A 13,380-nucleotide genomic window follows, 5' to 3' on the forward strand; every position below is an offset into this window, starting at 1 on the left:
CCGGCTGCGGGAGGATCCCGAGTGTTGAGAGGCAGACACACACAGACTGAGCAGAGGAAGAGGAGAAGCTCCGAGGAAGAGGAGAAGCTCCGAGGAGGAACCCTGAAACACAACCCGGGGAGAAATCACAAGATAGCAGCGATGCAACGTGAGTCGATCATTTAAATGTTTTATTTACTGAGAGGAAGAACTGAACCAGAGACACTCAGAGAGGAGAGAGGAGAGAGGAGAGAGAGGAGAGAGGAGAGAGAGGAGAGAGGAGAGAGGAGAGAGGAGAGAGGAAAGGATGTTATGGACTTAATAATCATGTGTTCATGCGTCTGATTCCTTTAGTGTGAGGTGGTATATGGTGGTGTGAGGTGGTGTGAGGTGGTATATGGTGGTGTAAGGTGGTGTAAGGTGGTATATGGTGGTATATGGTGGTGTGAGGTGGTATATGGTGGTGTATGGTGGTGTATGGTGGTATATGGTGGTGTGAGGTGGTGTGAGGTGGTATATGGTGGTGTATGGTGGTGTAAGGTGGTATATGGTGGTATATGGTGGTGTGAGGTGGTATATGGTGGTGTAAGGTGGTATATGGTGGTGTAAGGTGGTGTGAGGTGGGATATGGTGGGATATGGTGGTATATTGTGGTGTAAGGTGGTGTATGGTGGTGTAAGGTGGTAAATCGTGGTGTAAGGTGGTGTAAGGTGGTGTATGGTGGTGTAAGGTGGTAAATCGTGGTATATGGTGGTGTAAGGTGGTGTGAGGTGGTATATGGTGGTGTACGGTGGTGTAAGGTGGTATATGGTGGTGTGAGGTGGTATATGGTGGTGTATGGTGGTATATGGTGGTGTGAGGTGGTGTGAGGTGGTATATGGTGGTGTAAGGTGGTGTAAGGTGGTATATGGTGGTATATGGTGGTGTGAGGTGGTATATGGTGGTGTGAGGTGGTATATGGTGGTGTAAGGTGGTGTGAGGTGGTATATGGTGGGATATGGTGGTATATGGTGGTGTAAGGTGGTGTAAGGTGGTGTATGGTGGTGTAAGGTGGTAAATCGTGGTGTAAGGTGGTGTAAGGTGGTGTATGGTGGTGTAAGGTGGTAAATCGTGGTATATGGTGGTGTAAGGTGGTGTGAGGTGGTATATGGTGGTATATGGTGGTGTGAGGTGGTATATGGTGGTGTAAGGTGGTGTGAGGTGGTATATGGTGGTGTAAGGTGGTATATGGTGGTATAAGGTGGTGTAAGGTGGTATATGGTGGTATATGGTGGTGTAAGGTGGTATATGGTGGTATATGGTGGTGTAAGGTGGTGTAAGGTGGTATAAGGTGGTATATGGTGGTGTGAGGTGGTATATGGTGGTGTGAGGTGGTATATGGTGGTGTAAGGTGGTGTGAGGTGGTATATGGTGGTATATGGTGGTGTAAGGTGGTATATGGTGGTGTGAGGTGGTATATGGTGGTGTAAGGTGGTGTAAGGTGGTATATGGTGGTGTGAGGTGGTATATGGTGGTATATGGTGGTGTAAGGTGGTATATGGTGGTGTGAGGTGGTGTGAGGTGGTGTAAGGTGGTATATGGTGGTATATGGTGGTATAAGGTGGTATATGGTGGTGTAAGGTGGTATATGGTGGTGTGAGGTGGTGTAAGGTGGTATATGGTGGTGTGAGGTGGTGTAAGGTGGTATATGGTGGTATATGGTGGTATATGGTGGTATAAGGTGGTATATGGTGGTATATGGTGGTGTAAGGTGGTATATGGTGGTGTGAGGTGGTGTAAGGTGGTATATGGTGGTGTAAGGTGGTATATGGTGGTATATGGTGGTGTAAGGTGGTATATGGTGGTGTGAGGTGGTATAAGGTGGTGTAAGGTGGTATATGGTGGTATATGGTGGTATAAGGTGGTGTAAGGTGGTATATGGTGGTATATGGTGGTATAAGGTGGTATATGGTGGTGTAAGGTGGTATATGGTGGTGTGAGGTGGTATATGGTGGTGTAAGGTGGTATATGGTGGTGTAAGGTGGTATATGGTGGTGTGAGGTGGTGTAAGGTGGTATATGGTGGTGTGAGGTGGTGTAAGGTGGTATATGGTGGTATAAGGTGGTGTAAGGTGGTATATGGTGGTGTGAGGTGGTGTAAGGTGGTATATGGTGGTATAAGGTGGTATATGGTGGTATATGGTGGTGTAAGGTGGTATATGGTGGTGTGAGGTGGTGTAAGGTGGTATATGGTGGTGTAAGGTGGTATATGGTGGTATATGGTGGTGTAAGGTGGTATATGGTGGTGTGAGGTGGTATAAGGTGGTGTAAGGTGGTATATGGTGGTATATGGTGGTATAAGGTGGTGTAAGGTGGTATATGGTGGTGTGAGGTGGTATATGGTGGTATAAGGTGGTGTAAGGTGGTATATGGTGGTGTAAGGTGGTATATGGTGGTGTGAGGTGGTATATGGTGGTGTAAGGTGGTATATGGTGGTGTAAGGTGGTATATGGTGGTGTGAGGTGGTGTAAGGTGGTATATGGTGGTGTGAGGTGGTGTAAGGTGGTATATGGTGGTGTAAGGTGGTATATGGTGGTGTGAGGTGGTGTAAGGTGGTATATGGTGGTATAAGGTGGTATATGGTGGTATAAGGTGGTATATGGTGGTATATGGTGGTGTAAGGTGGTATATGGTGGTGTGAGGTGGAGTAAGATGGAATATGGTGGTAGTGTGGTATATGGTGGTATATGGTGGTGTAAGGTGGTATATGGTGGTGAGGTGTGGTAAGGTGGTATATGGTGGTATAAGGTGGTGTATGGTGGTATATGGTGGTATAAGGTGGTGTAAGGTGGTATATGGTGGTGTAAGGTGGTATATGGTGGTGTGAGGTGGTATATGGTGGTGTAAGGTGGTATTCAATTCAATTCAATTCAGTTTATTTGTATAGCCCAATTTCACAAATTACAAATTTGTCTCGGAGTGCTTTACAATCTGTACACATAGACATCCCTGCCCCAAAACCTCACATCGGACCAGGAAAAACTCCCAAATAACCCTTCAGGGGGAAAAAAAGGGAAGAAACCTGGAGGAGAGCAACAGAGGAGGATCCCTCTCCTAGGATGGACAGATGCAATAGATGTAATATGTACAGAAGGACAGATTTAGAGTTAAAATACATTCAATGAATATGACAGAGTGTATGAATAGTTCATAGTAGGCATATTCCACGATGGAGACTCCACGATCCATCAGGCAGATGGCGGTGGGGAGGAGGAGTGGGCCGAGTCTCAACAGGACAGTGGCGTAGTCATGAGCAGGAATTCCACGACCCAGACGATCCATCAGGCAGATAGGATCTATGCCGTCTCATAGGGTCCGATGACCCCATGAGACGTAAAGTCAAAAGGACTTCCGGGAGAAAGCAGAGTTAGTAACGTGTGATTGAGATGAAAATTCATCCTTAAGGAGAGAAAAGAGGAGATAGGTACTCAGTGCATCCTAAGCCCCGCAGCTATAAGCCTATAGCAGCATATCAAGGGGCTGGACCAGGTGAACCTGATTCAGCCCTAACTATAAGCTCTGTCAAAGAGGAAGGTCTTAAGTCTACTCTTATACGAGGTGACTGTGTCTGCCTCCCGGACTGAAATTGGAAGCTGGTTCCATAAAAGAGGAGCTTGATAACTAAAGGCTCTGGCTCCCATTCTACTTTTTAAGACTGTAGGAACTACAAGTAGTCCCGCACTTAGAGAGCGTAGCTCTCTAGTGGCGTAATATGGTTCAACGAGCTCCTTACGATATGATGGTGTGTCACCAATGGACGCTTTGTAGGTTAAGAGAAGAATTTTAAAAGTGATTCTTGATTTTACTGGGAGCCAGTGCAGAGCAGCTAGTGCAGGAGTGATGTGATCTCTTTTCTTAGTTTTAGTGAGAACACGAGCTGCAGCATTCTGGATCAACTGGAGGGACCTAAGAGATTTATTAGAGCAGCCTGCTAATAAGGAGTTGCAGTAATCCAGTCTCAAGTGAACGCGTGAACCAATTTTCTGCATCTTCTTGTGACAAGATGTGCCTGATTTTTGGAATATTACGGAGTTGAAAGAATGCAGTCCTTGAGATTTGCTTTACGTGGGAGTTAAAGGACAAGTCCCGATCAAAGATAACGCCAAGATTCTTTACAGTGGTGTTGGATGCCAGGGCAATGCCGTCTACAGAATCCACATCACCAGATAATTGATCTCTGAGGTGCTCAGGGCCGATTAAAATTACTTCGGTTTTGTCTGAGTTTAACATCAAGAAGTTGCAGGTCATCCATGTTTTTATGTCTTTAAGACATGCTTGAATTTTACAGAGTTGGTTGCTCTCCTCTGGTTTTATCGATAAATATAGTTGAGTGTCATCTGCATAACAATGAAAGTTTATGGAGTGTTTCCTGATAATATTGCCCAAAGGAAGCATGTATAAGGTAAATAAAATTGGTCCAAGCACAGAACCTTGTGGAACTCCGTGATTAACGTTGGTGGTTATCGAGGCGTCATCGTTTACAAATACAAACTGAGATCGATCTGATAAATAGGATTTAAACCAAATTAGTGCCGTGCCTGAAATGCCAATCGACTGCTCCAGTCTCTGTAACAGGATGTCATGGTCAATGGTGTCGAATGCAGCACTAAGGTCTAACAAGACCAGGACAGAGGAGTCCTTTATCTGCTGCCATTAAGAGGTCATTTGTAATTTTCACCAGTGCCGTCTCGGTGCTGTGGTGTTTTCTAAATCCTGATTGAAATTTCTCAAATAAACTATTATGATGTAGAAAGTCGCACAACTGATTTCGACCACTTTCTCAAGGATCTTGGAGAGGAAGGGAGGTTAGAGATCGGTCTGTAGTTAGCCAATACCTCTGGATCCAGAGTGGGCTTCTTCAGGAGAGGTTTAATAACAGCCACCTTGAAGGAGTGTGGTACGTGGCCTGTTAGCAGAGACACATTGATAATATCTAATAGAGAGCCGCCAATTAAAGGCAAAACGTCTTTAAGCAGCCTCGTCGGGATGGGGTCCAAGAGACAGGTAGACGTGTTCAAGTAGAAACCGTTGAAAATAATTGGTCACGGTTGATAGGAGAAAATCCTCAAATATACACCAGGGCATACAGCGGTTTCCAAGGCCATTCCACTTGAGAACAGATTGGCACTGGTTATGGGCAAGAGATTATTAATCTTGTCCCTAATAGTTAAAATCTTTTCATTAAAGAAGTTCATAAAGTCATTACCACTAAGGTTTATAGGAATGCTCGGCTCCACAGAGCTGTGACTCTCTGTCAGCCTGGCTACAGTGCTGAAGAGAAACCTGGGGTTGTCTTTATTTTTTTCTATTATTGATGAGTAATAGGCTGCTCTGGCATTACGGAGGGCCTTCGTATAAGTTTTAAGACTATCTCGCCAAACTAAGCGGGATTCTTCGAGATTAGTTGAACGCCATATGCGTTCAAGCTTTCGTGACGTTGCTTCAGTTTGCGGGTCTGAGGGTTATACCAGGAGCAAACCTCCTCTTCCTCACTGTCTTCTTCTTCAGAGGGGCTATCGAGTCCAGTGTCATTCTCAGAGAGCCTATGGCACTGTCAACAAGATGATCAATCTGGGACGGACTAAAGTTAGACCAGGAGTCCTCTGTTATATTGAGACGTGGTATCGAATCAAATACAGAAGGAATCGCTTCTTTAAATTTAGCTACAGCACTATCAGTTAGACATCTAGTGTAGAAACTTTTGACTAACGGAGTACACTCCGGTAGTATAAATTCAAAAGTTATGAGGTTGTGGTCTGACAGAAGAGGATTCTGTGGGAAGACGTTCAAATGCTCAATGTCAACGCCATAAGTAAGAACAAGATCAAGCGTGTGGCCAAAGCTGTGAGTGGGTTTCTGTACTCTCTGACAGAAGCCAATCGAGTCCAACAAGGAGATGAATGCAGCACTAAGGCAATCATTATCAACATCCACATGGATATTAAAATCTCCAACAATAATAACTTTATCGGTTTTAAGAACCAAACTTGATATAAATTCTGAGAATTCAGATATAAACTCTGAATATGGACCTGGTGGGCGGTACAGAATCACAAATAGAATTGGCTGTAGTGTTTTCCAGGTTGGATGTGAAAGACTAAGAACAAGGCTTTCAAATGAGGTGTAGTGTAATTTTGGTTGAGGATTAATTAATAGGCTCGATTCAAAGATGGCTGCTACTCCACCTCCTCGACCGGTGCCTCGAGGAATGTGAGTATTAATATGACTTGGAGGAGTCGATTCATTCAGGCAGACATATTCTTCATGGCTCAGCCAGGTTTCAGTTAGGCAACATAAATCAATGTGATTATCTGATATTAAATCATTCAGTAACACAGCTTTAGATGACAGAGATCGAATATTTAGGAGACCACATTTAATAGACCTATTTTGTTGCACTGCTGAAATAATTGTGTTAACTTGTATAAGGTTATTGTGTACGACTCCTCTTCTGCTTACTTTTGATTTATTTAATTGAAGTGGCCGTGGGACAGACACAGTCTCTACTCTAAAGTCAAGGGTGGGTAACTGCTCGAATGGAAGAGCAGAGAAGGGTGTTAAACTACAACTCTGCTCCCGGTTCCTGATCTGAACCCTGGGTTGTCATAGATTAAGTCCGGTGATCAACTTGGTCATATTCGCAGAAATGAGACGCTCCGTCCAACGTGGGATGAATGCCGTCTCTCCTCATCAGATCAGGTTTTCCCCAGAAAGTCTTCCAGTTGTCTACGTAGCCCACATTATTCGCTGGGCACCACCTCGACAGCCAGCGGTTGAAAGACGACATTCGCCATACAATTCGCCTGTCTGCATATTTGGGAGAGGGCCAGATAAAGTTACGGTGTCCGACAACGTCTTGGCATAAGCACACCGATTCCACATTAATTTTAGTGAGTTCCGAGCGGCGGGCTCGGCGTCATTACCACCGGCGTGTATTACAATCTGACTGTATCTCCGCTTATCCTTAGCCAGCAGCTTCAAACAAGACTCACGTCGCCCGCTCTCCCCCCCGGGAGTTACACGGCTCTCGTCCGTGGCTTCGCCATTTTCTCGTTCCTGACTATACAGCTCCCGATAACCAGGGTGTGTTCCTCAGCGGGTGTGTCGCTGAGCAGGAAAACTGGTTCAAACGTGAAGTGGTTGGTGCACAGCGGCTTCTGTGTAGACTTACGACTCCTGCGAACAGTTACCCAACCATCCGGCTGCACGGTTACCGCGGGCACAGCTAACAGCTGACTGTAGCTCCGCGCCGACTACGGGAGAGGGCGGGCTAACTAGCATAGCTGTCTGAGCTTCGATAGCGCGGAGCCGTGCATCTAACCCACTTAGACCTGCCTCCAACCTAGCAAATAAACTACACTTGTTGCATGTATCGTTATCATTAAGGGAGGCAGGGGGATAACTATATATGAGACACACTGAGCAAGAGGGAGCGGGAGGGAGAGAAGAAGAAGTCATGCTCGCTGTTGAGCTGGCAACCAAAGCTTACCGGAAGAGTGAGATGATGCGTTCAGGAGCAGCTGGGAAAATCAGACTGCATATATGGTGGTATATGGTGGTATATGGTGGAGTGAGGTGGTGTAAGGTGGTATATGGTGGTATATGGTCGTGTAAGGTGGTATATGGTGGTGTAAGGTGGTATATGGTGGTGTAAGGTGGTATAAGGTGGTGTAAGGTGGTATATGGTTGTATAAGGTGGTGTAAGGTGGTATATGGTGGTATATGGTGGTGTAAGGTGGTATATGGTGGTATATGGTGGTATATGGTGGTGTAAGGTGGTATATGGTGGTGTGAGGTGGTATATGGTGGTATATGGTGGTGTAAGGTGGTATATGGTGGTGTGAGGTGGTATATGGTGGAGTGAGGTGGTGTAAGGTGGAGTGAGGTGGAGTGAGGACCTCATGGAGGAAGCAGACCCTTCAGAAGATGCATTGGTTTCCATCCAGCTCATCCGTGTTGTGTTCAGGGACAGTCGATGGAGAAGGCTGGTGTCTGGGACTATATGATGACAATAGGGAGACACAGCAGGGGGGGGGGGCATTGACCCAGCTGGAGGCTGCAGGCGTGTCACGGTGGTGGAGGCTGATGGGAGGAGCCTCTTGTTTTGGCTTCTGGTTCATGTTCCATGGCTGAAGAGGGATTCATCCTGAGCCTTAAGGTGACGAGGAAACTTCAAACCAAGTGATGAAGGTGCAGCGAGTCTTCCTCAGAGACGAGTGACGCTGCAGCGTTGATGAGTTAAAGAAGATCAATCAGAAACTTATTGATCTGGCTCCTCTAGTCGGGTCTACTGGGAACACAGGGAAGGAGAAGAGAAGGAGAAGAGAAGGAGAGGAGAAGGGAAGGAGGAGGGAAGGGAAGGAGAAGTCCACAAACGCATCACAAGGAGGGATGTTGGTAAACTAATCCAGAGTTCACACAGAGTTTATCTCCTGAATCTCGTGGATCTTGCAGCTCGGCTTGAAGCTGATTGGCTGCCGTGAGGTTCATCTCCACTCTGAGGAATCTGCAGCTGCACTCAGGGAGACAAACGAAGGGTCAGCTGTGAGGTCACCGAGGAGCAGCCGCCAACTCGGTGACCGAGGGTCTCCCTAACCCGAAGCAACAGAACAGTAAAGGTTCTTAAAGGGTTCTTTAAGAGGCTTTGTGGTTCTAGGAAGAACCATCACCTACTGAGGAACCTTTCTTTAGTTTGAGACGCCTTCATAGGTTCTTTGAAGAACTCTTTAAGGAAATGGTTCTTTAAAGAACCCTGGTTTGAAAGGTTCTTTGAGGAACCAGATATGGTGCCTTAAAGAACCTTGTTTTGAAGGTTCTTTGAGACCCCTTTATAGGTTCTTTGAAGAACTCTTTAAGGACATGGTTCTTTAAAGAACACTGGTTTAAAAGGTTCTTTGAGGAACCAGATATGGTTCTTCTCTGGCATCACTCTGGAGAACCATTTGTCGGTTCTAGATGCTACCTTCGTGGTTCCGTGTATTTTGAGGTCCTGATGATGTCCAGAGCTCCGGTCGTGCCGGTCGTCTGTTGTTTGTGACGCGGTTCTCACGGAGACGGAATGCCCTTCAACCGGTTCTCACTCAGTTATTCGGAGGTGCGGTCAGTTTCGTAAAAATAAAATGTTTGTGTTCCTCCTGTCGGACCTGGAGCCCGGTGGACGTGGTGTGTGTGTGTGTGTGTGTGTGTGTGTGTGTCAGGCTAAATGAACAGGCGGCTTAGTGTGTGAGTGACAGGTCGCGTCATGGAGGTGTGTGTGTGTGTGTGTGTGATGGTTCATGTTGAGGAGGCTTTAAGGAGGTAGTGTCTGAGGAAGAGAAGGATTCTCTCTCTATCTCTAAAGGATTCTCTCTATCTCTAAAGAATTCTCTCTCCATCTCTAAAGGATTCTCTCTCCATCTCTAAAGGATTCTCTCTCTATCTCTTAAGGATTCTCTCTCCACCTCTAAAGGATTCTCTCTCCATCTCTAAAGGATTCTCTCTCTATCTCTTAAGGATTCTCTCTCTATCTCTAAAGGATTCTCTCTCTATCTCTTAAGGATTCTCTCTCCATCTCTAAAGGATTCTCTCTCTATCTCTAAAGGATTCTCTCTCTATCTCTTAAGGATTCTCTCTCCATCTCTAAAGGATTCTCTCTCCACCTCTAAAGGATTCTCTCTCTATCTCTAAAGGATTCTCTCTCTATCTCTTAAGGATTCTCTCTCCATCTCTAAAGGATTCTCTCTCCATCTCTAAAGGATTCTCTCTCCACCTCTAAAGGATTCTCTCTCTATCTCTAAAGGATTCTCTCTCTATCTCTAAAGGATTCTCTCTCCATCTCTAAAGGATTCTCTCTCCATCTCTAAAGGATTCTCTCTCCACCTCTAAAGGATTCTCTCTCCAGCTCTAAAGGATTCTCTCTCTATCTCTAAAGGATTCTCTCTCCATCTCTAAAGGATTCTCTCTCCATCTCTAAAGGATTCTCTCTCCACCTCTAAAGGATTCTCTCTCCAGCTCTAAAGGATTCTCTCTCTATCTCTTAAGGATTCTCTCTCCACCTCTAAAGGATTCTCTCTCTATCTCTAAAGGATTCTCTCTCTATCTCTAAAGGATTCTCTCTCTATCTCTTAAGGATTCTCTCTCCACCTCTAAAGGATTCTCTCTCCATCTCTAAAGGATTCTCTCTCCACCTCTAAAGGATTCTCTCTCTATCTCTAAAGGATTCTCTCTCTATCTCTTAAGGATTCTCTCTCTATCTCTAAAGGATTCTCTCTCCACCTCTAAAGGATTCTCTCTCCAGCTCTAAAGGATTCTCTCTCTATCTCTAAAGGATTCTCTCTCCACCTCTAAAGGATTCTCTCTCCACCTCTAAAGGATTCTCTCTCTATCTCTTAAGGATTCTCTCTCCACCTCTAAAGGATTCTCTCTCCACCTCTAAAGGATTCTCTCTCCACCTCTAAAGGATTCTCTCTCCACCTCTAAAGGATTCTCTCTCTATCTCTAAAGGATTCTCTCTCCATCTCTAAAGGATTCTCTCTCCATCTCTAAAGGATTCTCTCTCTATCTCTAAAGGATTCTCTCTCCACCTCTAAAGGATTCTCTCTCCATCTCTAAAGGATTCTCTCTCCACCTCTAAAGGATTCTCTCTCCAGCTCTAAAGGATTCTCTCTCTATCTCTAAAGGATTCTCTCCACCTCTAAAGGATTCTCTCTCCACCTCTAAAGGATTCTCTCTCTATCTCTAAAGGATTCTCTCTCTATCTCTAAAGGATTCTCTCTCCAGCTCTAAAGGATTCTCTCTCCACCTCTAAAGGATTCTCTCTCTATCTCTAAAGGATTCTCTCTCTATCTCTAAAGGATTCTCTCTCCAGCTCTAAAGGATTCTCTCTCCACCTCTAAAGGATTCTCTCTCTATCTCTAAAGGATTCTCTCTCCACCTCTAAAGGATTCTCTCTCCACCTCTAAAGGATTCTCTCTCTATCTCTTTTGAAAAGAAAATCTCGTTTGAGTTTCTCTGAAGTTAAAAACACGAGACGATGGACCCGGGAGGAAGTGATCCGCTCAGCGTCCTCATGTCTCTAGCCGTGGCGTCCGGAGGGTTGAGCAGAGGGACACGTTGGTGTTTGTTGACCAGGCGCAGCCGTGGAAGCCATAAAGACAACGCTATCTGATCCAGATGTTCCCCACACGGTTGCCATGCAACCACCATTAGATGAGTTTAAAGTTTGTTCAGTGGCTCGTAAAGTCAGACAGACGGTGAACACGCAGGTTTGGATTCAGAATCACAACATGTCATCTGTAGAGACTGAAACCTGGACAAGAGCTGAAACACCACGGGCGTAAAGATGAGGACGACAAGAAGAAGTACACTGACCTCAAGCCCCCCCCCCTCAGATTATTTACAATGTTTACAACAGAACAAAGCCCTTGTGACCCCTAATGATCCCTTGTGACCTTTAACGAGCCTCTGTGACCTCTATCAAGCCTCATGACCTCTAACAAGCCCGTGACCTCTCTCTCTCTCTCCTCTCAGTGACCTTGTCTGAAGCCGTGGGGATGGAGCCTCCCAGAGCAGCCGGTCTACGGGAGTCGTCCCTCAATGACGGCGTGGTGGACACGGCAAAGTACGTACACACACACACACACACACAGGAGGAGTTCATAATGTGTGTGAGTACCTCCCTGGTTTATCACTTTTTAAGCTTATATAATAAAACTCGACTTTGAGGCTTTAAGAAGCTTCCAGTTGACATGAAGGTGAAACATGTAATATGTAATATCTAATTTAAGGATGATGTTGTTGTTGATTCTGATTTTCCAGAGCAGGAGGTTTCCCCCTCCCCCCCTCCCCCCTCCCCCCTCCCAAAGGATGTGACAATTCAATCTCCTCTTTTTTTTCACGTGACACGTATTTTCCTCTCACCTTCCAGCGAGTCTTCGGAGGAGGAGTCTGCCGGGGAGAGGGAGGAGGGGGCCGGGGGGGAGAGGGAGGAGGGGGAGGAGGGGGCCGGTGCAGGTGATGAAGACCCTGCTGAGCGGACCACAAGCACAGCAACAGGTGAAGAATGAATGATTTCACTGTGATACACAGACAGACCACCGGGGGTCAAGATTCAAGGTCATGTTTAACCTTATTATAAACAACACTATGATGAGAAGGAAAAAAAGAAAATACATAAAAGAAAACACTGCAGAAGCTGGTGATATGTCGAGGAACCAGAACGATGCTGACAGGGACAGTTGATACAGTTTTAAATGACAGATATTAATAATCACGTAGTCACGTATTACAGAGTTCTGTAACACCCTGTTCCGTTTCTCCTGTGTTCCGTGTCTCCTGTCTCTTCTCTGTCTTAATTGTTTAATTCCCTGCACCTGCCCTCAGCCCCTCTGGTCTCGTTAGTCTGATGTCGTACACCTGTTTCCCCCCTATATATTGTGTCAGTCTTTCCCTTGTCTGCTGTCCGATTGTCGTCTCTTGTTCCGTGTCCTTTTCCCGTCGTCCTGTCTGTGTTCCTGATCCTGCCTGCCCTGACCGATGATCCTCTGCCTGCCCCTTTTGGACCTTGTTTATTTTTCAACTGTTTTGCCTCATTAAAGAGCGCCTTTTTGTTACTTATATTTTGTCCAGCCTGTCTCTCTGCGCTTGAGCCTCACCACGTCACACTCCCCGTGATAAGTTCACACAGAAACATGAAGGTTCCACCTGGAACCGAACATGGTTCTTCAGAGTGATGCCATAGAAGAACCATTTATGGTTCCTCAAAGAACCTTTTTCAAACCAGGATTCTCTAAAGAACCATTTCCTTAAATAGTCCTAAGAACCAATAAAGGTGTCTCAAATAACCTTAAAACATGGTTCTTTAAGGCACCATTCATGGTGTCTCAAAGAACCTTTCATACCAGGGTTCTTTAAAGAACCATGTCCTTAAAGAGTTCTTCAAAGAACCTTTCAAACCAGGGTTCTTTAGAGAACCATTTCCTTAAAGAGTTCTTCAAACAACCTATGAAGGTCTCTCAAAGAACCAATAAAGGTGCCTCAAACTAAAGAACGGTTCTTCAGTAGGTGATAGTTCTTCATAGAACCTCAAAGCCTCTTAGAGAACCCGTATCTGTCCCGTGAGTTGAGGTTCTGTGTCGGTCGTACTTGCTGAGGTCGGCGTTGGTGAACTTTCCTCCCGGAGGAAGTCCAAACCGAAGTGATTGAACTCCACTTCCCTTTCCCGTCTGCTCCGTTCCACCCGTCTGAGTCACGGAGGAGAACTGGAGAACCTCCAACCAGAACCTTCAGAACGAGCCAGAAACACTCAAACCTGTGAGTGGAGATTTAGTGCTTTAGATTATTAACTGAAAATCACATTTACAGTTATTCTTTCAGTTTCCAGTCT

The 13,380-nt window shown here is 45.6% G+C and overlaps 1 protein-coding gene across 1 annotated transcript in view; it reads left to right on the forward strand.

Annotated features, from left to right (window-relative positions):
• acsbg2 (acyl-CoA synthetase bubblegum family member 2) overlaps window positions 1-13,380 on the forward strand; it is a 43,972-nt gene that overhangs the window by 4,662 nt on the left and 25,930 nt on the right. Inside the window, exons 2-3 of the mRNA XM_056415012.1 lie at window positions 11,526-11,616; window positions 11,923-12,050. Coding sequence (XP_056270987.1) covers window positions 11,526-11,616; window positions 11,923-12,050 — 219 coding nt within the window. The remainder of the gene's footprint in view (window positions 1-11,525; window positions 11,617-11,922; window positions 12,051-13,380) is intronic.

The sequence above is a fragment of the Pseudoliparis swirei genome, chromosome 5, assembly GCF_029220125.1.
Source record: "Pseudoliparis swirei isolate HS2019 ecotype Mariana Trench chromosome 5, NWPU_hadal_v1, whole genome shotgun sequence".
Taxonomy (NCBI): domain Eukaryota; kingdom Metazoa; phylum Chordata; class Actinopteri; order Perciformes; family Liparidae; genus Pseudoliparis; species Pseudoliparis swirei.